Here is a 21,808-nt window from a genome sequence, read left to right as displayed (position 1 = left end):
GGAGGCTGAGGCAAGAGAACCGCTTGAACCTGGGAGGCAGAGGTTGCCGAGATCATGCCACTACACTCCAGCCTGGGCAACAGAGTGAGACTCCGTCTCAAAATGAAAAAACAAAAAAGAAAAAAGAAAAAAAAAAGGAAAGAAAGAAAGAATGGACTTTGGGGACTCTGGGGGAAGGGTGGGAGGTGGGTGAGGGGTAAAAGTGGATAAAAAACTACACATTGGGTACATTATACACTGCTTGGATGATGGGTGCACCAAAATCTCAGAAATCACCACTAAAGAACTTATCCATGTAACCCAAAACCACCTGTTTCCCAAAGGCTATTGAAATAAAAAATAAATAAATAAACCTTTTTCCATTTTGGTTTACATTGATATTCTTTTTCTAGGTTTTATTTTTTGAGCTGCGGATTTATTTTTTATTCCTTTTTTTTGTTTTTTGAGACAGTCACGCTCCGTTGCCCAAGCTGAAGTGCCGCGGCGCCATCTTGGCTCACTGCAACCTCCGCCTCCCAGGTTCAAGTGATTCTCCTGCCTCAGTCTCCCGAGAAGCTGGGATTATAGGTGCGCACCACCACGTCCAGCTGATTTTTGTATTTCTTAGTAGAGACCGGGTTCCACTATGTTGGCCAGGCTGGTCTTAAACTCCTGTCCTCAGGTGATCCGCCTGCCTCGGCCTCCCAAAGTGCTGGGATTACGGGTGTGAGCCACTGCACCCAGCCATTCTCATTTTTATTGACAAAAGTGTTTAGGAATATGAATTTTCCTTTGACCACTGCTTAAAATGCGTCTTGTATTATCCCAAAAAGCCAAAAAAAAAAAAAAAAAGAGAGAAAACCCAATATCCAACAACTGATGTTATAACCATACGATGGAATCTTATTTAGTAAAAAAAATTAAGTACTGATATATGCTAATTGGATGAACTTTGAAAACATTAAATGAAACAAGCCAAACACCACGTGTTTTATATTCTAATTCTACAGGCAATATCTACAGTAGGCAATCTATACATACAGAAAGATTAGCTGTTGCTTTGGACGCTGGGGGTGGTGGTAGGGCTGGATGAGCGGATTGGGTGATGATGGCTAGGGTACTGGGTTTATTTTTGTGGTCATGAAAATGTTCTAAAATTGATTGTGATGATCGATGCACAAATATATGAATATACAAAAAGCCACGAAACTGTACACTTTAAACGGGTTAATTTTATGCTATAATTGTTTTTTTTTCTTTTTATATATGCTTTTATTTTTCCGTGATTACAAACACAACTGAATATCAAATGCACAAAGTAAGAATTATACGGGGAAAAAAATCAGATGCGTTCATATATATATATCACCTTTTCAAGGCTGATATATTTCCATCCAGAATAACCTTGGTTTGCCAGGGCCAATAGAAAGAAGTCACAAAATCGCCTTTAGTCAAATTTGTGTGTTTGCTTTCTTCTAAAATTCCAATACCTCCACCATCAATGACTTTAGATAGCTGCCAAGGTGTTATATAATCAGTGCCAGTGTCTTCATTCATTCTACAATGAAGGCTGTCACTTCACACTTGGAAGGTTGCACAGCAGCTGGGTAGAGGCGCTCCTCACTTCCCAGATGATGGGTGGCCAGGCAGAGGCGCTCCTCACTTCCCAGACGATGGGCGGCCAGGCAGAGGCGCTCCTCACTTCCCAGATGGGGCGGCCGGGCAGAGGCGCTCCTCACTTCCCAGACGGGGTGGTCGAATTGTATGCTATAATTGTATTGCAACAAAACTAAAGGCCTAAAGAAGGAACTGAATGTATCAGAGGCATAGACCATTTTATGGATTAACAAGTTAATCTTTTTTTTTTTTTTGAGACGGAGTCTCACTCTGTCACCCAGGCTGGAGTACAGTGGCACCGTATCGGTTCACTGCAACCTCCATCTCCTAGGTTTAAGCAATTCTCCTGCCTCAGCCTCCCGAGTAGCTGGGATTACAGGCGCCCACCACCACGCCCGGCTATTTTTAAAATATTTTTAGTAGAGATGGGGTTTCAGCATGTTGGCCAGGCTGGTCTCGAACTCCTGACCTCAGGTGTTCCGTCTGTCTCGGCCTCCCAAAGTGCTGGGATTACAGGCGTGAGCTACCGCCGCCAGCCCCATCAGGTTAATCTTTTAAACAGGGTGTCGCTGGTCTCGAACTCCTGGGCTCAAGCGATTCTCCCGCAGTGGCTAGGACTACAGCGGGCTTTTCTTTGTAAATATGTTTATAACCCTGCAGAGGGTTGAAAAAACAAGGAGAAAATCCTGCAGAAAAGAATTTCCCTAGGGTGGTGTCTCACGCCTATAATCCCAGCACTTTGGGAGGCCAAAGTGGAAGGATCACTCGAGCCTAGGAGTTCCAGACCAGCCTGGGTAACAGAGACCCTGTCTCTACAAAAAAAAAAAAAAAGAAAAATAAAATTAGCCGGGCGTGGTGGCACTCACCTGCGGTCCAAGCTACTAGGGAGGCCAAAAGGGGAGGATCCTTTAGGCTCAGGAGTTCGAGACCAGCCTAGGGAACATAGTGAGACCCAAGTTTCTAGAAAAAGATAACTTAGCTGGGCGTGATGGGCGCAACTGTGGTGCAAGCTACTCCGGAGGCTGAGGCGGGAGGATCTCTTCAGCGCAGGAGTTCCAGGCTGCAATGATCTATGACGGAGCCACTGTACTCCAGCCTAGGCGACAGACCGGAGCCTTATCTCACAAAACTAAAAATAAAAAGAAAAAAGAAAAGAGGGCCGGGCGCGGTGGCTCACGCTTGTAATCCCAGCACTTTGGAAGGCCGAGGCGGGCGGATCACGAGGTCAGGAGATCGAGACCACGGTGAAACTCCGTCTCTACTAAAAATACAAAAAATTAGCCGGGCGTGGTGGCGGGCGCCTGTAGTCCCAGCTACTCGGAGAGGCTGAGGCAGGAGAATGGCGTGAACCCGGGAGGTGGAGCTTGCAGTGAGCCGAGATTGCGCCACTGCACTCCAGCCTGGGCGACAGAGCGAGACTCCGTCTCAAAAAAAAAAAAAAAAAAGAAAAAAAGAAAAGAAAAGCACTCGATGAGCATCCCGCTGCCTGTAGTCCAAGCCTTGGGTGACGCCTCCACGCATGCCCCGCCCCCTGGGCCGGTCCCCGCCTCCAACCCGGCCCTTGGCGCTGGGTTTCCTGGTACGGCGGTGTTCCCAATATCGACAGATTGATCTGGATCCTGGTCCACCTTGGATGCGTGAAAACGGGACTTTTCTGTACGCGTGTCGAAGAGGCGGCCCCAGCTCTTCTCTCAGCTTCACATCATCCTCATTCCAAAGCTCTTGGGGTTCGGTCCCCTACACTTACTGCGGTGCGCAGCCGGAAGCGGAAGTGCGAGCCGGTGCGCCGCTATACCTATTCCCCGCTCTCCAGCCGCTTCCTAGCTGGGTTTTCACCTCAGCCGGCACTCATGCTCAACCTAGGCAGGGCCGGGCAAGAGGGCCTAGCGGGAGGCTGGGTGAGGGTCGGAGGGCGCCGCCCCGCGCTTCGGCTAGGTCTGAGACGCGCCGGCCTCCCGCGGCTGTTCCGGAGAAGCGGCGCCCCCTCTCCGCCAGGACCCCGAGGCAGGGGTTTCCCCCGCCGCCTCCTCGGAGCGCCTCTTCCCGCTGTGCCCGCACCAGTCGGCCTGGCCCAGGGTCCCCGGTAGAGACGTGTTTTTTTCTCCAACCACCGTGCCCCTCTGTTTAAAAGCAGCTAGTCAACCTTTGTGTCCTTTCTCCAGAAGGAAAAGCATCTCCGCTGTTGTGGAAAAGGGCCACAGCGTCCTTTTGTCACCGACCGGGCGATTGCAGTGCGTTCCGGTGAGCCCTGGACGGAGGAGATGCTCTGGCTGTAGGGGGGCGGGGGGGGGGGCATCGCTTATTGAAGTTTGAGAAATTGTTCAGCAGTTAAATGCTTTTTCAAGTGTGCAGGAGTTGTAGGTTTCTAGAAATAAAAGCAAATATTGCCACAGTTATAAAGCAAAGTAGCAATACACCGCTGTGTTTTTGAGACCAACAGCAGCTGAACTTCGTAGGTCCCTACCTCCCAAAGAGCTTCAAAACGGAGGGGCTTCCAGGAAGTAGAATGCAGGCTTCATTATGCCAGTATCAGAAATTACAGTTGTATTTACTGTGAAAGAGACGTGTTTTGATTCAGTGTTTTTCCCCTCGTATATGTATATATTTTTGAGACGGAGTTTCGCTCGTTGCCCAGGCTGAAGTGCAATGGCATGATCTAGGCTCACTGCAACCTCCGTCTCCTGGGTTCAAGCGATTCTCCTGCCTCAGCATCCTGAGTAACGGATTACAGGCATGTGCCACCACGCCTGGCTAATTTTGTATTTTCAGTAGAGACAGGGTTTCACCATGGGGGTTGGGCTGGTCTCGAACTCCTGACCTCGTGATCCACCCGCCTGGGACTCCCAAAGTGCTGGAATTATAGGTATAAGCCACCATGCCTGGCCTTCCCCCTCATATATTTTTATTTATTTATTTACGTTTTAAAGACAGGGTCTTGGTTTGTTGCCCAGGCTATCTGTAGATTGAATATTCTAAACTGAAGAAAATGTGAAAGGCCAGAATATTGAACACCTATTATATATCCTTGTTGTAGACTGACCATTTGTTAATATTTTGCATGTTTTCTGTTTCTTTGCATCTCTTGTGTAGATCAATGTGTATTGGCCGGATGCGGTGACTTAAACGCCGGTAATCCCAGCACTTTGGGAGGCCGAGGTGGGCGGATCACCTGAGGTTGGGAGTTCGAGATCAGCCCGACCAAGATGGAGAAACCCTGCCTCTACTAAAAATACAAAATCAGCCAGGTGTGGTGGCGTATGCCTGTAATCTTAGCTACTTGGGAGGCAGAGACAGGAGAATCGCTTGAACCCGGGAGGCAGAGGTTGTGGTGAGCTGAGATTGTGCTATTGCACTCCAGCCTGGGCAACAAGAGCAAAACACCGTCTCAATCAATCAATCAATAAAACTAGGCCGGGCACAGTGGCTCACCCCTGTAATCCCAGCACTTTGGGAAGCAGAAGCAGGAGGAGCCCCTGAAGCTATGAGTTTGAGACCAGCTGGGGGCAACATAGTGAGACCCCATCTCTACAAAAAAAATAAAATAAATAAAAGCATAACTAAAGTCAGTGACAATATCAAGTCTTCTTTAAGATGTGCATGCATTGCTGATAAGAACACCTTTTTTTTTTGAGACAGAGTCTTGCTTTGTTGCCAGGCTGGAGTGCAGTGGAGTGATCTCGGCTCACTGCAACCTCCACCTCCCGGGTTCAAGCGATTCTCCTGCCTCGGCCTCCTGAGTAGCTGGAACTACAGGCACATGCCACCACGCCCAGCTAATTTTTGTATTTTTAGTAGAGATGGGGTTTCACCATGTTGGCCAGGATGGTCTCCATCTCTTGACCTTGTGATCCACCCACCTCGGCCTCCCAAAGTGCTGGGATTACAGTTGTGAGCCACTGTGCCCGGCCACATTTTAAACAGTATCAACTAAATATGGACTTGGTGATGTAACATGCATACGTGTGCCAGGCTAAATGTAAAAGTTATTCATCACATTATTTGAAATAGCCTAAATTAGAAACAACCCAAATGTGGATCTACAGAATGGATGAATTGTGGTGTATTTATTTCTGTGGCTTTTTTTTTTTTTTTTTGATAGTCTTGCTGTGTCACCCAGGCTGGAGTGCAGTGGCACAATCTTGGCTCACTGTAATTTCCGCCTTCATGGTTCAAGTGATTCTCTTGCCTTAGCCTCCCGAGTAGCTGGGATTACAGGTGCAAGCCACCAGGCCCAGCTAATTTTTCTTTGTATTTTTAGTAGAGATGGGGTTTCACTGTGTTGACCAGGCTGATCTTGAACTGCTGACCTCAAGTGATCTGCCCATCTTGGCCTCCCAAAGTGCTGGGATTACAGGCATGAGCCACCATGCCCAGCCTCTGTGACATACTCTTCAGCAAAGATATGAACAAAATCACAGGTGGATGAATACAAGTTGGGTGTGCCTCACAAGCATAATGCTGACTGAAAGAAGCCAGACATAAAAATATTCTTACTGTCTGATAGTTACTAGGCAAAGTCAACTAGAGTATTTTTTCTTTTATTGTTTGTTTTCATATATATGTATATATTTATTTATTTTTTTTTAATAAAGAGACTTGGTCTACTATATTGCCCAGGATGGTGTCTAACTCCTGGCCTCAAGCCATCCTCCTACTTTGACCTCCCAAAGTGTTGGGATTACAGGCATGAGCCACCCCCTGGCCCAACTAGAGTATTAAGTGTCAGAATAGTATTTTTTTTTTTTTGAGACGGAGTCTCGCTCTGTCGCCCAGGCTGGAGTGCAGTGGCACAATCTCGGCTCACTGCAAGCTCCGCCTCCCGGGTTCACGCCATTCTCCTGCCTCAGCCTCCGAGTAGCTGGGACTACAGGCGCCCGCCACCACGCCTGGCTAATTTTTTGTATTTTTAGTAGAGACGGGATTTCACCGTGGTCTCGATCTCCTGACCTCGTGATCCGCCTGCCTCGGCCTCCCAAAGTGCTGGGATTACAAGCGTGAGCCACCGTGCCCGGCCTAAGTGTCAGAATAGTATTACAATTGGGAGGCATGTCATGGAAAAGACTATGTCTGAGATGCAGGGTGTGGAAATGCTCTATTTTTTTTGTTGTTGTTGTTTTGCTTGTTTTTTTTTTTTTTTTTTTTTTTTTTTGAGACGGAGTTTTGCTCTGTCACCCAGGCTGGAGTGCAGTGGTGCGATCTCAGCTCACTGCAAACTCCGCCTCCCAGGTTCACACCATTCTGCTGCCTCAGCCTCCCCAGCAGCTGGGACTACAGGCACATGCCGCCACGCCCAGCTAATTTTTTTGTATCTTTAGTAGGACGGGGTTTCACCGTGTTAGCCAGGATGGTCTTGATCTCCTGACCTTGTGATCTGCCTGCCTCGGCCTCCCAAAGTGCTGGGATTACAGGCATCAGCCACCACGCCCAGCCTATTTTTTTGTTTTTTAAGATGGAGTCGCAGTCTGTCACCCAGGCTGTAGTGCAGTGGCATGGTGTCGGCTCACTGCAATCTCCACCTCCCAGGTTCAAGTGATTCCCCCACCGCAGCCTCCCGAGTAGCTAGGATTACAGGCGTGCGCCACCACACCCGGCTAATTTTTTTTTGTATTTTTAATAGAGACAGGGTTTCACCATGTTGGCCAGGCTGGTCTCAAACTCCTGACCTCAAGTGATTTGCCCGCCTTGGCCTCCCAAAGTGCTGGGATTACAGGCGTGAGCCACTGTGCCCAGCCTGAAATACTTTTTGTTTGATGTATCCAACTGACATGCCATTATTCTTTTCCCAAAGGTCATTTTTTCCAGGACACTTTCTGTCTTCATGAGAGGGACTTTGAGGAGGCAAAGCTGGTGGCTGGGTTACTGATGGATTCTTCTCAGGCAAGTGGAAAGCAGACATAACTTCAAAATATTATGCTTGTAGCCATCATCAGGTAGCCTTACCTCCTTATCGTGTATTCAAGCATCTTAAAGAAATGATGGTCCTGCTCAGGAAATAACTCCCCAGGTGAATTTCTCTAGGAACCATGCCATCTCAGGTTGTACAGAGATTGCAATGGAAATTATTGTTTTATCTCAATATTTAGTAATTCTTTCTGATCCTCAGTCATGCTTGTTGGCTCATTGTTTTGCCGAGTGTTATGACAGATTATAAGAAGGGGATGGAGGTGTCTAATCTGAAGGAATTTGTGTGTCACTGTGGAGATAATTCATTTGTTATGAGATTTTACATAGTGCTGCAACATGTTCAGTGCAGACTGCAACTATAAATAGAGGAGGACTAAGGCCAGAAGAGCTCATTGTAAAGCTGTAGTAAGATCAGTTTAGTCGTGTTTCAGTGATGCTGATAAGTCCATGTGACTGGATGCAGTTGCAAGACAGTATCTATATAGAGGAGAAGAGGCCTGAGGCCTGGGAGTACTGCAGGCTTCTAGTCTTCCTTAGTCCTTCATACATTTTTCTCAGAACGTCAAAGAAGATGGTACTTAGCTGAAGCCAGCATGTATTTAATGGTTTAGCACTTAGTGACCCTTTGAGGATGTGGCTGTGGACTTTCCCCAGGAGGAGTGGACTTTGTTGGATCAAACCCAGAGAGATCTCTACAGAGATGTGATGTTGGAGAACTACAAGAATCTCATTATACTAGGTAAAACTGGCATCATTTCTTCACTGACCCCTTTAGGAAATCAATGTTTCTTAAATGTTTGCTGTCAAATGGGGGTACTGTAATAAGCAAGACAGGCATAGACTGTAGCCAGTAGGCATTCCTTTTTTTTTTTTTTTTTTTTTTGAGACACAGTCTGGCTCTATTGCCCAGGCTGGAGTGCAGTGGCACAGTCTGCTCACTGCAACCTTCCCCTCCTGGGTTCAAGTGATTCTCCTGCCTCAGCCTCCCAAGTAGCTGGGATTACAGGTGTGCACCACCATGGCCAGCTAATTTTTGTATTTTTAGTGGAGACGGGGTTTCACTATGTTGGCCAGGCTGGTCTCAAACTCTGACCTCAGGTGATCCACCTGCCTCGACCTCTCAAAGTGCTAGGATTACAGGCGTGAGCCACCGTGCATGGCCTGGGCATTACTTAATAGAACAAGCTTGTAAACTTTCTTAAAGCATTATGAGATTTATGCACAGACCTGTTTTTTTGTTTATTTGTTGTAGCTCATCAGCTATCGTTAGTGTTAATGTATTTTATATGGGGTCCAAGACCATTCTTCTTCTTCCAGTGTGGCCCAGGGAAGCCAAAAGATTGGACACCCTGGTGTAGAGGATTCCCCATGAAAATAAAGATTTAAGTAAATGAGTTTATTTCATGTATGGATTAAAAACTTTTAAGACTTTAAATGTGTATGAAGTTGGACTTGGTTTTCCAGGCTCAAGCAATTCTCCTGCCTCAACCTCCTAAGTAGCTGGGACCACAGACCCATGCCACCATGCCCTGCTAATTTTTGTATTTTTAGTAGAGAGGAGGTTTCACCACATTGGCCAGGCTGGTCTTGAACTCCTAACCTCAAGTGACCTGCCTGCCTTGGCTTCCCAAAGTGCTGGGGTATCAGGCATGAGCCATTATGCCTGGCCAACATTTTTGTTGTTTTAAAAATACTTTTAGTGCACATATTGGAAATGTTATATGATTAGTTTGCTGTTTGTAAAGTTACACTTGACCGTCTTCAGAATCCCTGAAGGCAAAAGTATTGGTTCCCCATTCGAGGACATGGTGTTATGTCTTGCATGGGCCTCTTCTTTTGTGCATTTTCCCCTCCAGCAGGGTTGAATTATGCAAACCCTGTTTCATGTCTGGATTGGAACAAATGGAAGAGCTGAGGACAGGAGTGACAGGAGTTCTGCAGGGTGAGTTCATAAGCAGATATGGTATTATGAAGAGCAGTGCCAGCCTGGGAGACATGTAGTACATTGGAAATGTTACTTTGCAAACTTCTCAGGGTATACTGTTTTCCCGAGAAGGCTGAGGCCATTTGGTTTCATTAGATACCTTCAACTCCCCTCATCTTTAAATTTCCATTGATCTTCTCAACCTTTTTTCTGTTCTCAGAAAGGTTTGTCTGCCTTATTTGAAAATTCCATCTTATGTATGTAGGTCCTTTGCCAACACCTTCTTATATTGCTTTCTTGATTCTCCCATCTTTTTGCTTACTGTCAGCCTCAGTTTTCTGCATATTATTACTTGGATAATAAGTAATACAGGTTTGTTTGTTTGTTTGTTTGTTTGTTTTTTGAGATGGAGTCTCGCACTGTTGCCCTGGCTGGTGTGCAGTGACACGATCTCGGCTTGCTGCAACCTCCACCTCCTGGGTTCAAGCAATTCTGCCTCAGCCTCTCAAGTAGCTAGGATTACAGGCGCCTAACACCACGCCCAACTAATTTTTTGTATTTTTGGTAGAGATGGGATTTCACTATGTTGGCCAGGCTGTTCTCAAACTCCTGACCTCGTGATCCACCCACCTCAGCCTCCCAAAGTGCTGCTGGCATTACAGGTGTAGTGATAGTTTTGACACCATATCTTTATCATTGCAAAACTTCTGACATAGCCAAACTCTTTATAGTCCATCTTTCCATTTGCTTCACTCTTTTTTATCATGTTTTATGCAAGTTTGGAAAGATATGCAAATATGCCATGTACTTTTTTTACGTAAAATATACAAAAATTTACCATTTTAGTGTTGTGTAGCTATCAGCTCTTTTTAGTTTCAAAGCATTTCTTTTTTGTTTGTTTGTTTGAGACAGAGTCTCTCTCTGTTGCCCAGGATAGAGTCCAGTGGTGGCATCTTGGCTCACTGCAACCTCTATCAGCTTCCTGGCTTCAAGTGATTCTCCCGCCTCAGCCTTCTGAGTAGTTGGGACTAGAGGCGTGTGCCACCACGCCTGTCTAATTTTTGTGTTTTTTGATAGAGATGGAGTTTCACCATGTTGGCCAGGCTGGTCTCGAATTCCTGACCTCAAGTGATCCACCTGCCTCCGCCTCCCAAAATGTTGGGATTACAGGCATTAGCCAGTGTGCTTGGCCTAGTTTCAAAGCATTACCATCACACCAAAAGGAAACCATGTACCCATCAAGCAGTCACTCCCCACTCACCCTGCAGAGACTAATTTGCTTTCTCTCTCTACGGATTTACCCTTTCTGTATATCTTATATAAATGGAATCATACAATGTAACCTTTTCTGTCTAGCTTCTTTCACTTAGCTATATATATATATATATATATTTTTTTTTTTTTTTTTTTTTTTCTTTTTTGACACAGGGTCTCACTGTGTCACCCAGGCTGGAGTGCAGTGGCATGATCTTGGCTCACTGCAACCTCTGCCTCCTGGGTTCAAGTGATTCTCATGACTCAGCCACCTGAGTAGCTGGGATTATAGGTGCACACCACCACGCCTGGCCAATTTTTGTATTTTTAGTAGAGACAGAGCTTCACCATGTTGGCCAGGCTGGTCTCGAACTCCTGGCCTCAAGTGATCCACCTGCTTTGACCTCCCAAAGTGCTGGGATTATAGGCATGAACCACCGCACCCAGCCCGGCACAGTTGATTCTGATAGCTTTTCTGAACTCATTAGTTGTATTCTAGTAGGAAAGAGCCCTGGAGTTCTTCATTCTGCCACATTTGATTATGCTATTTCTGTTCCTTAGGCATTTTTTTTTTTTTTTTGAGACAAAGTCTTGCTCTGTAGCCCAGGCTGGAGTGCAGTGATGGATCTCAGCTCACCACAACTTCCGCCTCCTGGGTTCAAGTGATTCTCCTGCCTCACCCTCCCGAGTAGCTGGGATTACAGGCACACGCCACTGCACCAGGCTAATTTTTTGTATTTTTGGCAGAGACGGTGTTTCGCCATGTTGGCCAGGCTGGTCTTGAACTCCTAACCTCAGGTAATCCACCCATCTAGGCCCCCCAAAGTGCTAGGATTACAGGCGTGAGCCACCATACCCAGCCCCATAGGCTTTTAAGTGACTTTATTTCACAATTTTTCTCCCAAGCTGCATTTTTCACCTTATTTCAGAATTGGATTTGCAACTCAAAACCAAAGGCTCCCCACTGCTGCAAGATATTTCTGCAGAAAGATCACCAAATGGAATACAATTGGTAACATTTCCAAGGGATGAAATCTTCCACACGAGGACAAGAAGCACAATATTCATGAAAATTACATGAGGAAAATGGCACTTACCCAAAGAAAACAAAGTCTGAAGAGATTCTCTGAATATCATGAATATGGGAAGCACTCTAAACTTACTGCAAACGTATTTCTTCTCAGAGATCTCACAAATAAACATCCACAAACATACAACTCAGCTTTTGGTACATAATTTATTTTACCTTATTATTATTTTTGAGACAAGGTCTTACTCTGTTGCTCAGGCTGGTGTGCAGTGGTGCAGTCTTGGCTCACTGCAACCTCTGTTTCCTGGGCTCAAATGGTCCTCCAGCCTCAGCCTCCTGAGTAGCTGAGACTACAGGCATGAGCCACCATGCCTGGCTGATTTTTTTTTTTTCCTTGTAGAGATGAGGTTTCACCATTTTGTCCAGGCTGGTCTCAAACTCCTGAGCTCAAAGCAATCCACCTGCCTTGGCCTCCCAAAGTGCTGGGATTACAGGCATGAGCCACTGTGCCCAGCCCATAATTTAGTCTAAATAATTCTCAGATGTATTGTGGCTCATGCCTGTAATCCTAGCACTTTGGGAGGCCAAAGCAAGCAGATCACTTGAGGCCAGGATTTGGAGACCAGCCTGGTCAACATGGCAAAAATCTGTGTTTACTAAAAATACAAAAATTAGCTGGGCACAGTGGCACATCCTGTAATCCCAGCTACTCGGGAGGCTGAGGCGTGAGAGTCCCTTGAACCGGGAGGTGGAGATTGCTGTGAGTTGAGACTGTGCCACTGCACTTCAGTCTGGGCGATAGAGTGAGAATCTTTCTCAAAAAAAAAAAATAAATTAATTAAAAAATATATATCAGACAGATTTTCTAAAAAGCTCTGTGAACACAGAGAATATAGGCAGACTAGTGGCCTCATTGTCCTATTACTCAGCTTAACTCAAAAATGGGGCTGGAACTTTGTACATATAATGGATATGTTAAAATGTTTATATTTCCAATGCATAGATATTGTGATTGGGGAGAAATTCTGTTACCATACTGACTGTGAGAAATTCTTTATTCATCTTTTATATCTCAACAGGAGAGAAGCAATACTGCAGAGAAACTCTATGACTCTAACCATTCTGGAAAAGTCTTCAGTGAACACCCATTTCTTATGACTCACATGAGAACTCACATTGGAGAGAAAACTTCTGAGGATAATCAGAGTGGAAAAGCCTTAAGAAAGAACTTTCCTCATAGTTTTTACAAGAAAAGTCATGCTGAGGGGAAAACGCCTAAGTGTGTTAAACATGAAAAAGCCTGCAACCAGTTTCCGAATCTTACTAGGCAGAATAAAACTCACACACAAGAGAAATTGTGTGAATGCAAAGATTGTTTTGAGAACTTTTCTTGATCAGTCATCCCTTAAGGTACATATAATATCTCACAGTGGAGACAAACACTATGTATGTAAGGAATGTGGGAAAGCCTTCAGTAATTCCTCACACCTTATAGGACATGGAAGAATTCACAGTGGAGAGAAGCCTTATGTCTGTAAAGAATGTGGTAAAGCTTTCACTCAATCCACAGGACTTAAATTACACATCAGAACTCACACTGGAGAAAAACCATATAAATGTAAAGAGCGTGGGAAAGCCTTCACCCATTATTCATATCTTACTGATCATACAAGAATTCACAGTGGAAAGAAGCCCTATGTATGTATGGAATGTGGAAAAGCGTTCACTGGATCCACAGGACTTATTTTACACATACGAATTCACACTGGAGAAAAGCCATATGAATGTAAGGAGTGTGGAAAAGCTTTTATTCATTCCTCATACCTTACAAAACATGTAAGGATTCACAGTGGAGAGAAGCCATATTTATGTAAGGAATGTGGGAAAGCTTTTACTCGTTCCTCAGGACTTGTTTTACACATGAGAACACATACTGGAGAAAAGCCCTATGAATGTAAAGAATGTGGGAAACCCTTTAATAATTCCTCAATGCTTAGTCAACGTGTAAGGATTCACACTGGAGAGAAGCTGTTTGAATGCAAGGAATGTGGGAAAGCTTTTGCTCAATCTTCGGGTCTTAGTACCCATTTAAGAACTCACACTGGAGAAAAGGCCTATGAATGTAAGGAATGCGGTAAAGCATTCGCTTGTTCCAAAAATCTTAATATGCACATGCGAAAGCACACAGGAGAAAAGCCTTATGCATGTAAAGAATGTGGGAAGGCCTTCAAGTATTCCACATGCCTTAATGTTCACATGCGAACTCACTCTGGAGCAAAACCATATGAATGTAAGAAATGTGGGAAAAACTTCACTCAATCTTCAGCACTTGCTAAACATCTAAGAACTAAGGCATGTGAAAAAACCTGAAGTGTTCCTCAGATCTTAGTATTTACATCTAAACTCATCTGGAAAAAAATCATATGAAGGTAAAGAATATGGACAACCTTTACTGAATTTCCATTTCTTATATAATAGGAATGAATTTTATATGGACACAAGTCCCAGTGATATAAGGAATAGGCAAGAGTAGTAATTCTTCACACCTTATAAAGTGTAAGAACTCAACTTTGGGAGAAAAATCTGGTTCTAAGATGTGGTAAAGCCTTTGTTTCTTCCCCTATTGTTTCTTTTTCTTTTTTCTTTTCTCTTTTTTTTTTTTTTTTTGAGACAGAGTCTCCCTCTGTTGCCCAGGCTGGAGTGCAGTGGCACGACCTTGGCCCACTGCAACCTCTGCCTCCTAGGTTCAAGGAATTCTCCCGCATCAGCCTTCTGAGTAGCTGGGACTACAGGCATGTGCCACCATGCCCAGCTAATTTTTTGTATTTTTAGTAGAGACGGGGTTTCACCGTGTTAGCCAGGATGGTCTCCATTTCCTGACCTCACAATCTGCCTGCCTTGGCCTCCCAAAGTGCTGGGATTACAGGCATGAGCCACCACACCCAGCATATTGTTCATTTTTCATACCAAAAATTACTGTAAAAGCCAATTGAAGTTAAGAATGAGAGATAGTCTTAAAATACTTCACAAGGCTTCATAGCACTTCGTAATCAACACTGGAGAAAAAGCCTCTGTATGTAAGGAATGTGATAAAACATTTACTTAGTACTCAGGATTTAGTATCCACATGAGAATCACAGTGGTATAAAACCCTACACATGTAAAGACTACAAGATCTTCACTTATACCTTTTAATAACTCAACATCAAAGAACTCACAATGGGCAGATAGCCTATATATGTAAGAAATCTGGGACAGCCTTCAGAAATTTCTGACAGTTTCAGGTATAAGAAACCTCATCAATTTAAGGTATGTTAAGAATTCTTCCAGTGTTACTAAGTCAACGTGCATTGGAGAGAAACCCTATGAAGGTAAGATGTGAGATCTTTACTTCTGCCTCATGTGTTAATATTTGGTAATCTCAAAGAGGCCAGAAACATTATGAATGCTAGAAATATGGGAATGTCTTCATATATATATATACACACACACACATATATATATGCACACACACATACACACATGTATTATTTCATCCTTTAATGATAATTCATACTGGAGAGAAATCTTGATAATACAGAATGAGGGAAATGTTGCATCCATTTTACAAGTCTTACTATACAGGTGAAAACCCACACTGCAAGGAAGCTATATGAATGTGAAAATATGGGAATATGCTGGGCGTGGTGGCTCATGCCTGTAATCCCAGCACTTTAGGAGGCTGAGATGGGCAGGTCATTTGAGGTCAGGAGTTTGAGACCAGCCTGCCAACATGGTTAAACCTCATCTCTACTAAAAATACAAAAATTAGCCAAGCATGGTGGTGGGTACCTGTAATCCCAACTGCTTGGGAGGCTGAGGCAGGAGAATTGTGTGAACCCAGGAGACAGGTTGCAGTGAGCCAAGATTGTGCCACTGCACTCCAGCCTGGGTGACAGAGCAAAACTCCATCTCAAAAAAAAAAAAAAAATCTGGTAATACTTTTAGCATACATATTCCTTAAGTGCCTCTGAAAATATTCACTGGAAGAATAAACTATGAATCTGAGGAGTTATGGGAAGCTTTCAGGTACTATTGTTACTGTACATGAGATAATTCGTACTAGAGGAGAAATTGAAATAAATGACATGAAAATGAGATTGCCTTTCTATGTGTCTTACTGTCCATGACAGATCGTCATGGACAGTAAATTTTCTGTGGTTGAAAAGTTTAATTGCTTTTAAAATTTCCCCTAAGTAGAATTTTTTCTATATTGTAGTAAGAACGGCATGTGGGAGGAGTGAGGACTGGACAGTGGACTGTACAGTGGATGTTAGGATGTTATATTTAATCCCCATGGTGACCAGGCCATGCCTCTAATTCCAGCACTTTGGGAGGCCGAGGTGGGTGGATCACAAGGTCAAGAGATTGAGACCAGCCTGGCCAACATGGTGAAACCCCGTCCCTACTAAAAATACAAAAATTAGCTGGGTGTGGTGGCACGTGCCTGTAGTGCCAGCTACTCAAGAGGCTGAGGCAGGAGGATCACTTGAATGCAGGAGGTGGAGGTTGCAGCGACCCGAGATCGCTTTGGACTCCAGCCTGGGCAACAAGAGTGATACTCCATCTCAAAAAAAGAAAAAAAAATCCCCATGGTAACTACGGATAAAATACCAATGGAATATACACAAAATGAGAAGAAAAAAAGATGTCACTACAAAAACAAATTAACAAAAAAGGCAGTAATGCAGGAAATGAGGGACCAAAAAGCTGTAAGACATACAGAAAAAGAGTAACAAAGTTGCAAAACGAGTCTTTTTTATTGGTAATTATACGAAGGGTAAATGGGATAACTTCTCCAATCTAATGGCATAATTTGGCAAAATGGATTAAAATACACAATCCAATTGTATGTTGTCCTTCGCTTTTTTTTTTTTTTTTTTTTTTTAAGATGGAGTCTCACTCTGTTGCCCAGGCTGGAGTGCAATGGCAAGATCCTGGCTCACTGCAACCTCCACCTCCTGGCTTCCAGCAATTCTTTCTGCCTTAGCCTCCTGAATAGCTGGGATTACAGGCACCCACCACCATGCCCAGCTAATTTTTGTAGTATTAGTAGAGACAGGGTTTTGCCATGTTGACCAGGCTGGTCTCAAACTCCTGACTTCAGGAGATCTGCTCACCTCAGCCTCCCAAAGTGCTGGGATTACAGGTGTGAGCCACTATATCCGGCCATCCTTCACTTTAGGTCTAAAGACAAAAAAGTTTGAAAGTTAAATAATGGAAAAAGATAATTCCATGTAAATAGTAACCTAAGGAGAATTTGGCTGGATATACTAATATCAGACAAAGTAAACTTGAAGTCAAAAACTGATAGAAGAGAGAGTGAATGACAGTATATATTGATAGAAGGTAAAATCCATCAAGAAGATAAAAAAATTGGCCAGGCGCGGTGGCTCACGCTTGTAATCCCAGCACTTTGGGAGGCCGAGGCGGGCGGATCACGAGGTCAGGAGATCGAGACCACGGTGAAACCCCGTCTCTACTAAAAATACAAAAAATTAGCCGAGCGTGGTGGCAGGCGCCTGTAGTCCCAGCTGCTCCGAGAGGCTGAGGCAGGAGAATGGCGTGAACCTGGGAGGCGGAGCTTGCAGTGAGCCGAGATTGCGCCACTGCACTCCAGCCTGGGCGACAGAGCGAGACTCCATCTCAAAAAAAAAAAAAAAAAAAGGTAAAAAAATTATATATATCAAACATCGGAGCTTAAAATACATGAAGTAAATATTGGCAAAATTAAAGGGAAAAATAGACAATTCTGCATAATAATTGGAGACCTCAATATACCACTTTCAACTTAATAGGTAGAACAGCCACCCATAATATCAAGAAGGAAATAGGACAAGTACTATATACCAGTTGGCTCTAACAGGCACAACTCGCACAACTCACAACAACAGGAGAGAACACATTTTTCTCAAGTGTATGTGGAATAGTTTCCAGGAGAAACCATATGTTAGGCCACAAAAGAAATCTTAATGAAATGTAAAAGACTGAAATACAAAGTACCATTTCAAGTCACATAGAATGAAACAAGAAATGAAAAACAAGGAAAACTGGAAAATTCGCAAATATGTTTTATTGTAAGCAACACACTCCTGATCTATCAATGGGTGAAGCAATAATTCACAAGGTAAATTAGAAAACATCTTGAGAAAAATGAAAACAAAGACATGGCATACCAAAATTTATGAGATGTTGCTGTGGTCTAAATTTTGTCTCCTCGGCTGGGCACAGTAGCTCACACCTGTAATTCTAGCACTTTGGGAGGCCAAGGTGGGCGGATCACAAGGTCAGGAGATTGAGACCATCTTGGCTAACATGGTGAAACCCTATCTCTACTAAAAACAAACAAAAAAATTAGCCGGGCGTGGTGGCAGGCACCTGTTGTCCCAGCTACTTGGGAGGCTGAGGCAGGAGAATGGTGTGAACCCAGGAGGTGGAGCTTGCAGTGAGCCGAGATCACGCCACTGCACTCCAGCCTGGGTGACAGAGCAAGACTCCATCTCAAAAAAAAATAATAACAATAATAATAAATAAATAAATTTTGTCTCCTCAACTTGCATATTTTGACATCTTAACTCCCAAAATGATTGTATTAGGAGCTGGGATTTTTGGGACATGATGAGGTCATGAGGGCTCTGCAGAATGGGATTACTTCCCTCACGGAAGACACCCCAAAGATATTTCATGCCACTTCTGTATTTGGTTACTTCAAGAAGATGGCTGTCTGTGAACCAGGAAAAGGGCCCTCACCTGACACTGAATCTGACCGTACCTTGAGCTTTGACTTAATCTCCAGAACTCAGAAAAATAAATTTATGTTGTTTATTAACCAGCAGTCTATGGTATTTTGTTATAGCAGCCTGAATGGACAGATACAGTAAAAGCAGTGAAAAGAGGGAAATTCATAGCAGTAACTACTCAAATTAAAAAAGAAGAAAGATCTCAATAAGTGAAGGAATGTTTCACAGAATTCAGTTTAAAAAGAAAAGTGCTGGAAAGGATGTAAATTAAATAATGTATGAGATAAGCAAAAAGTTTCAATATCCTGCTACAAGGCATTCTAGAATGAGAGAATAGAAAAAACATGGGAAATTACTGAAATAAGCAATAAGAATTTTTTTTTTGGGGGGGGACGGAGTCTCACTTTGTTGCCCAGGCTAGAACGCAGTGGCAAAATCTCCACTCACTGTGACTTCCACCTCCAGGTTCAAGCGATTCTCCTGCCTCAGCCTCCTGAGTAGCTGGGATCACAGGCATGCACCACCACGCCTGGCTAATTTTTTGTATTTTTTTTTTGTAGAGACGAGGTTTCATCATGTTGGCCAGGCTGGTCTCAAACTCCTGACTTCAGGTGATTCACCCATCTTGGCCTCCCAAAGTGTGAGGATTACAGACATAAGCTACCATGCCCGCCCTTGAAATGCTGTTTCTAAAAGGTATATGGAAGAACAATAGACAAGGATAATCAAGACCCAGCTGATAAAAAAGGTGGAAGAACTTGCCCTAATGAATATCAAGATTAAAACTGTAGTAATTAAGATACTGTCTTCCTCCCTCCCTCCCTCCCTTCCTTCCTTTTCTTCCTTTCTTTCTTTTCTTCCCTCTGTTGCCCAGGCTGGAGTAGAGTGGGCACGCTGCAGACTCCCTGCCTCTGGCTCCCGTGATTCTCCTGCCTTGGCCTGCGGGCTGCCCGGGATTGCGGGCACGCACCACCACCCCTGCCTGGTTTTTGCCCTTTGGCTGGAGGCGCGGTTTTGCCATGTTGGCCAGGCTGGTCTCCAGCTCCTGACCTCGAGTGGTCTGCCCGCCTTGGCCTCCCGAGGTGCTGGGACTGCAGACCGACTCTAGCTCACTCGGTGCTCGGTGTTGCCGGGGCTGGAGTGCGGTGGCGTGTTCTTGGCTCGCTGCAGCGTCCGCCTCCCAGCCGCCTGCCTTGACCTCCCAGGGTGCTGGGATTGCAGCCTCTGCCCGGCCGCTGCCCTGTCTGGGAGGTGGGGATCGTCTCTGCCTGGCCGCCCATCGTCTGGGATGTGAGGAGCGCCTCTGCCCGGCCGCCCCGTCTGGGAGGTGAGGAGCGCCTCTGCCCAGCCGCCACCCAGTCTAGGAAGTGAGGAGCGTCTCTGCCTGGCCGCCCATCGTCTGGGATGTGAGGAGCGCCTCTTCCCGGCTGCCATCCCATCTAGAGAGTGAGGAACGTCTCTGCCCGGCTGCCCTGTCTGGGAAGTGAGGAGCGCCTCTTCCCGGCCACCCCATCTGGGATGTGAGGAGTGCCTCTGCCTGGCCGCCCATTGTCTGGGATGTGAGGAGCGCCTCTGCCCAGCTGCCCCGTCTGGGAAGTGAGGAGCGCCTCTGCCCAGCCGCCACCCCGTCTGGGAAGTGAGGAGCGCCTCTGCCCGGCCACCCCGTCTGGGAAGTGAGGAGCGCCTCTGCCCAGCCGCCACCCCGTCTGGGAAGTGAGGAGCGCCTCTGCCCAGCCGCCACCCCGTCTGGGAAGTGAGGAGCGCCTCTGCCCAGCCGCCACCCCGTCTGGGAAGTGAGGAGCGCCTCTGCCCAGCCGCCACCCCGTCTGGGAAGTGAGGAGCGCCTCTGCCCAGCCACCCCATCTGGGAAGTGAGGAGCGCCTCTGCCCGGCCGCCCCGTCTGGGAAGAAGTGAGGAGCGCCTCTGCCTGGCCACCCATCTGGGAAGAAGTGAGGAGCGTCTCTGCCTGGCCGCCCCAACTGGGAAGTGAGGAGCGCCTCTGCCCGGCCACCCATCATCTGGGAAGTGAGGAGCGCCTCTGCCCAGCCGCCACCCCGTCTGGGAAGTGAGGAGTGCCTCTGCCCAGCCGCCACCCCGTCTGGGAAGTGAGGAGCGCCTCTGCCCGGCCACCCCATCTGGGAAGTGAGGAGCGCCTCTGCCCGGCCGCCCCGTCTGGGAAGAAGTGAGGAGCGCCTCTGCCTGGCCACCCATCTGGGAAGAAGTGAGGAGCGTCTCTGCCTGGCCGCCCCAACTGGGAAGTGAGGAGCGCCTCTGCCCGGCTGCCCATCATCTGGGAAGTGAGGAGCGCCTCTGCCCGGCCGCCCATCGTCTGGGATGTGAAGAGCGCCTCTGCCTGGCCACCCCATCTGGGAAGTGAGGAGCGCCTCTGCCCGGCCGCCCCGTCTGGGAGGTCTACCACGGAGGCCAGATGCAATGTGGGGGCTGGGCGTGGTGGCTCATGCCTGTAGTCCCAGCACTCTGGGAGGCCGAGGCAGGTTGATCACTTGAGGCTAGGAGTTCGAGACCAGCCTGGCCAACATGGCGAAACATATGAAAAATACAACAGACAAACCAACCAACCCAGTGACAACAAAACAGGTCTACCCTGGAGTCATAGTCTAATTTTTTCTATTTTCCTCCCTTTCTGATCCTTTATCCCACTTGCTTTTTCTTCCTCTTCCTTCTCCTTCTTCTTTGTCAAATAGAGGATTGAGTTATTATCTTGATCCATACAAAGTCCCTCTCTCATTTATTTTCTTTAATTCCCACCCCCCATTTCTATTCCCCGTCTTCCCATGTGCAACCTTCCTAATATGTTTGATATGCATCTTTTTGTTTGTATGTATTTTTAGAAAATGTTTATTGTTTTGTGTGCAAAAAAATTAATAAAATTCCTTCTAGTCCTATTAAAAAAAAGATACTGTTGCATTGTACACAGACAGCTAGACTATTGGTACAAAATAGCCTGGAAATAGTCATGTGTATTAGTCTGTTCTTGAATTGCTATAAAGAAATACCTGGCTGGTCATGGTGACTCATGCATGTAATCCCAGTACTTTGGGAGGTGATCCACCCACCTCAGCCTCCAAAGTGCTGAGATTACAAGCATGAGCCACTGCACCCTGCAAGATCTCATTTTACAGTAATGTTACATGCGTCCGTATAAGAGACAACCTGAGCAGGCTTAGTGTGAGCAAGAAGGCTGTTTATTCACTAGGGTGCAAGTGGGCTGAGTCTGAGAAAGGAGTCAGTGAAGGTGGTGGGATTATCATTGGTTCTTATAGGTTTGGGATAGGTGGTGGAATTAAGAGCAATTTTTTT

The 21,808-nt window shown here is 45.7% G+C and overlaps 1 protein-coding gene and 1 long non-coding RNA gene across 2 annotated transcripts; one reads left to right on the top strand and one right to left on the bottom strand.

Moving 5' to 3' along the window:
- Positions 1-1,206: 1,206 nt before the first annotated feature.
- Positions 1,207-3,436, bottom strand: LOC134732291 (uncharacterized). Its single transcript, XR_010115287.1, has 2 exons — positions 2,463-3,436; positions 1,207-1,746 (listed from the first exon to the last, which is right to left on the bottom strand). It is a non-coding gene; the product is annotated as an uncharacterized lncRNA (long non-coding RNA).
- On the top strand, positions 3,420-21,403 carry ZNF846 (zinc finger protein 846). The gene is given in 10 exon segments (XM_063616034.1): positions 3,420-3,679; positions 3,759-3,837; positions 7,385-7,473; positions 8,112-8,123; positions 8,125-8,243; positions 9,363-9,442; positions 11,608-11,690; positions 12,788-13,087; positions 13,089-14,137; positions 19,048-21,403. Coding segments are annotated over 7 exon segments (1,599 nt in total). The 5' UTR covers positions 3,420-3,679; positions 3,759-3,837; positions 7,385-7,458; the 3' UTR covers positions 14,079-14,137; positions 19,048-21,403.
- Positions 21,404-21,808: the final 405 nt, after the last annotated feature.

This window comes from Symphalangus syndactylus, chromosome 13 (genome assembly GCF_028878055.3).
Source record: "Symphalangus syndactylus isolate Jambi chromosome 13, NHGRI_mSymSyn1-v2.1_pri, whole genome shotgun sequence".
Lineage (NCBI taxonomy): Eukaryota > Metazoa > Chordata > Mammalia > Primates > Hylobatidae > Symphalangus > Symphalangus syndactylus.
Note: the sequence above shows the minus strand (reverse complement) of the source record. Positions and strands in the feature narration are given on the sequence as shown.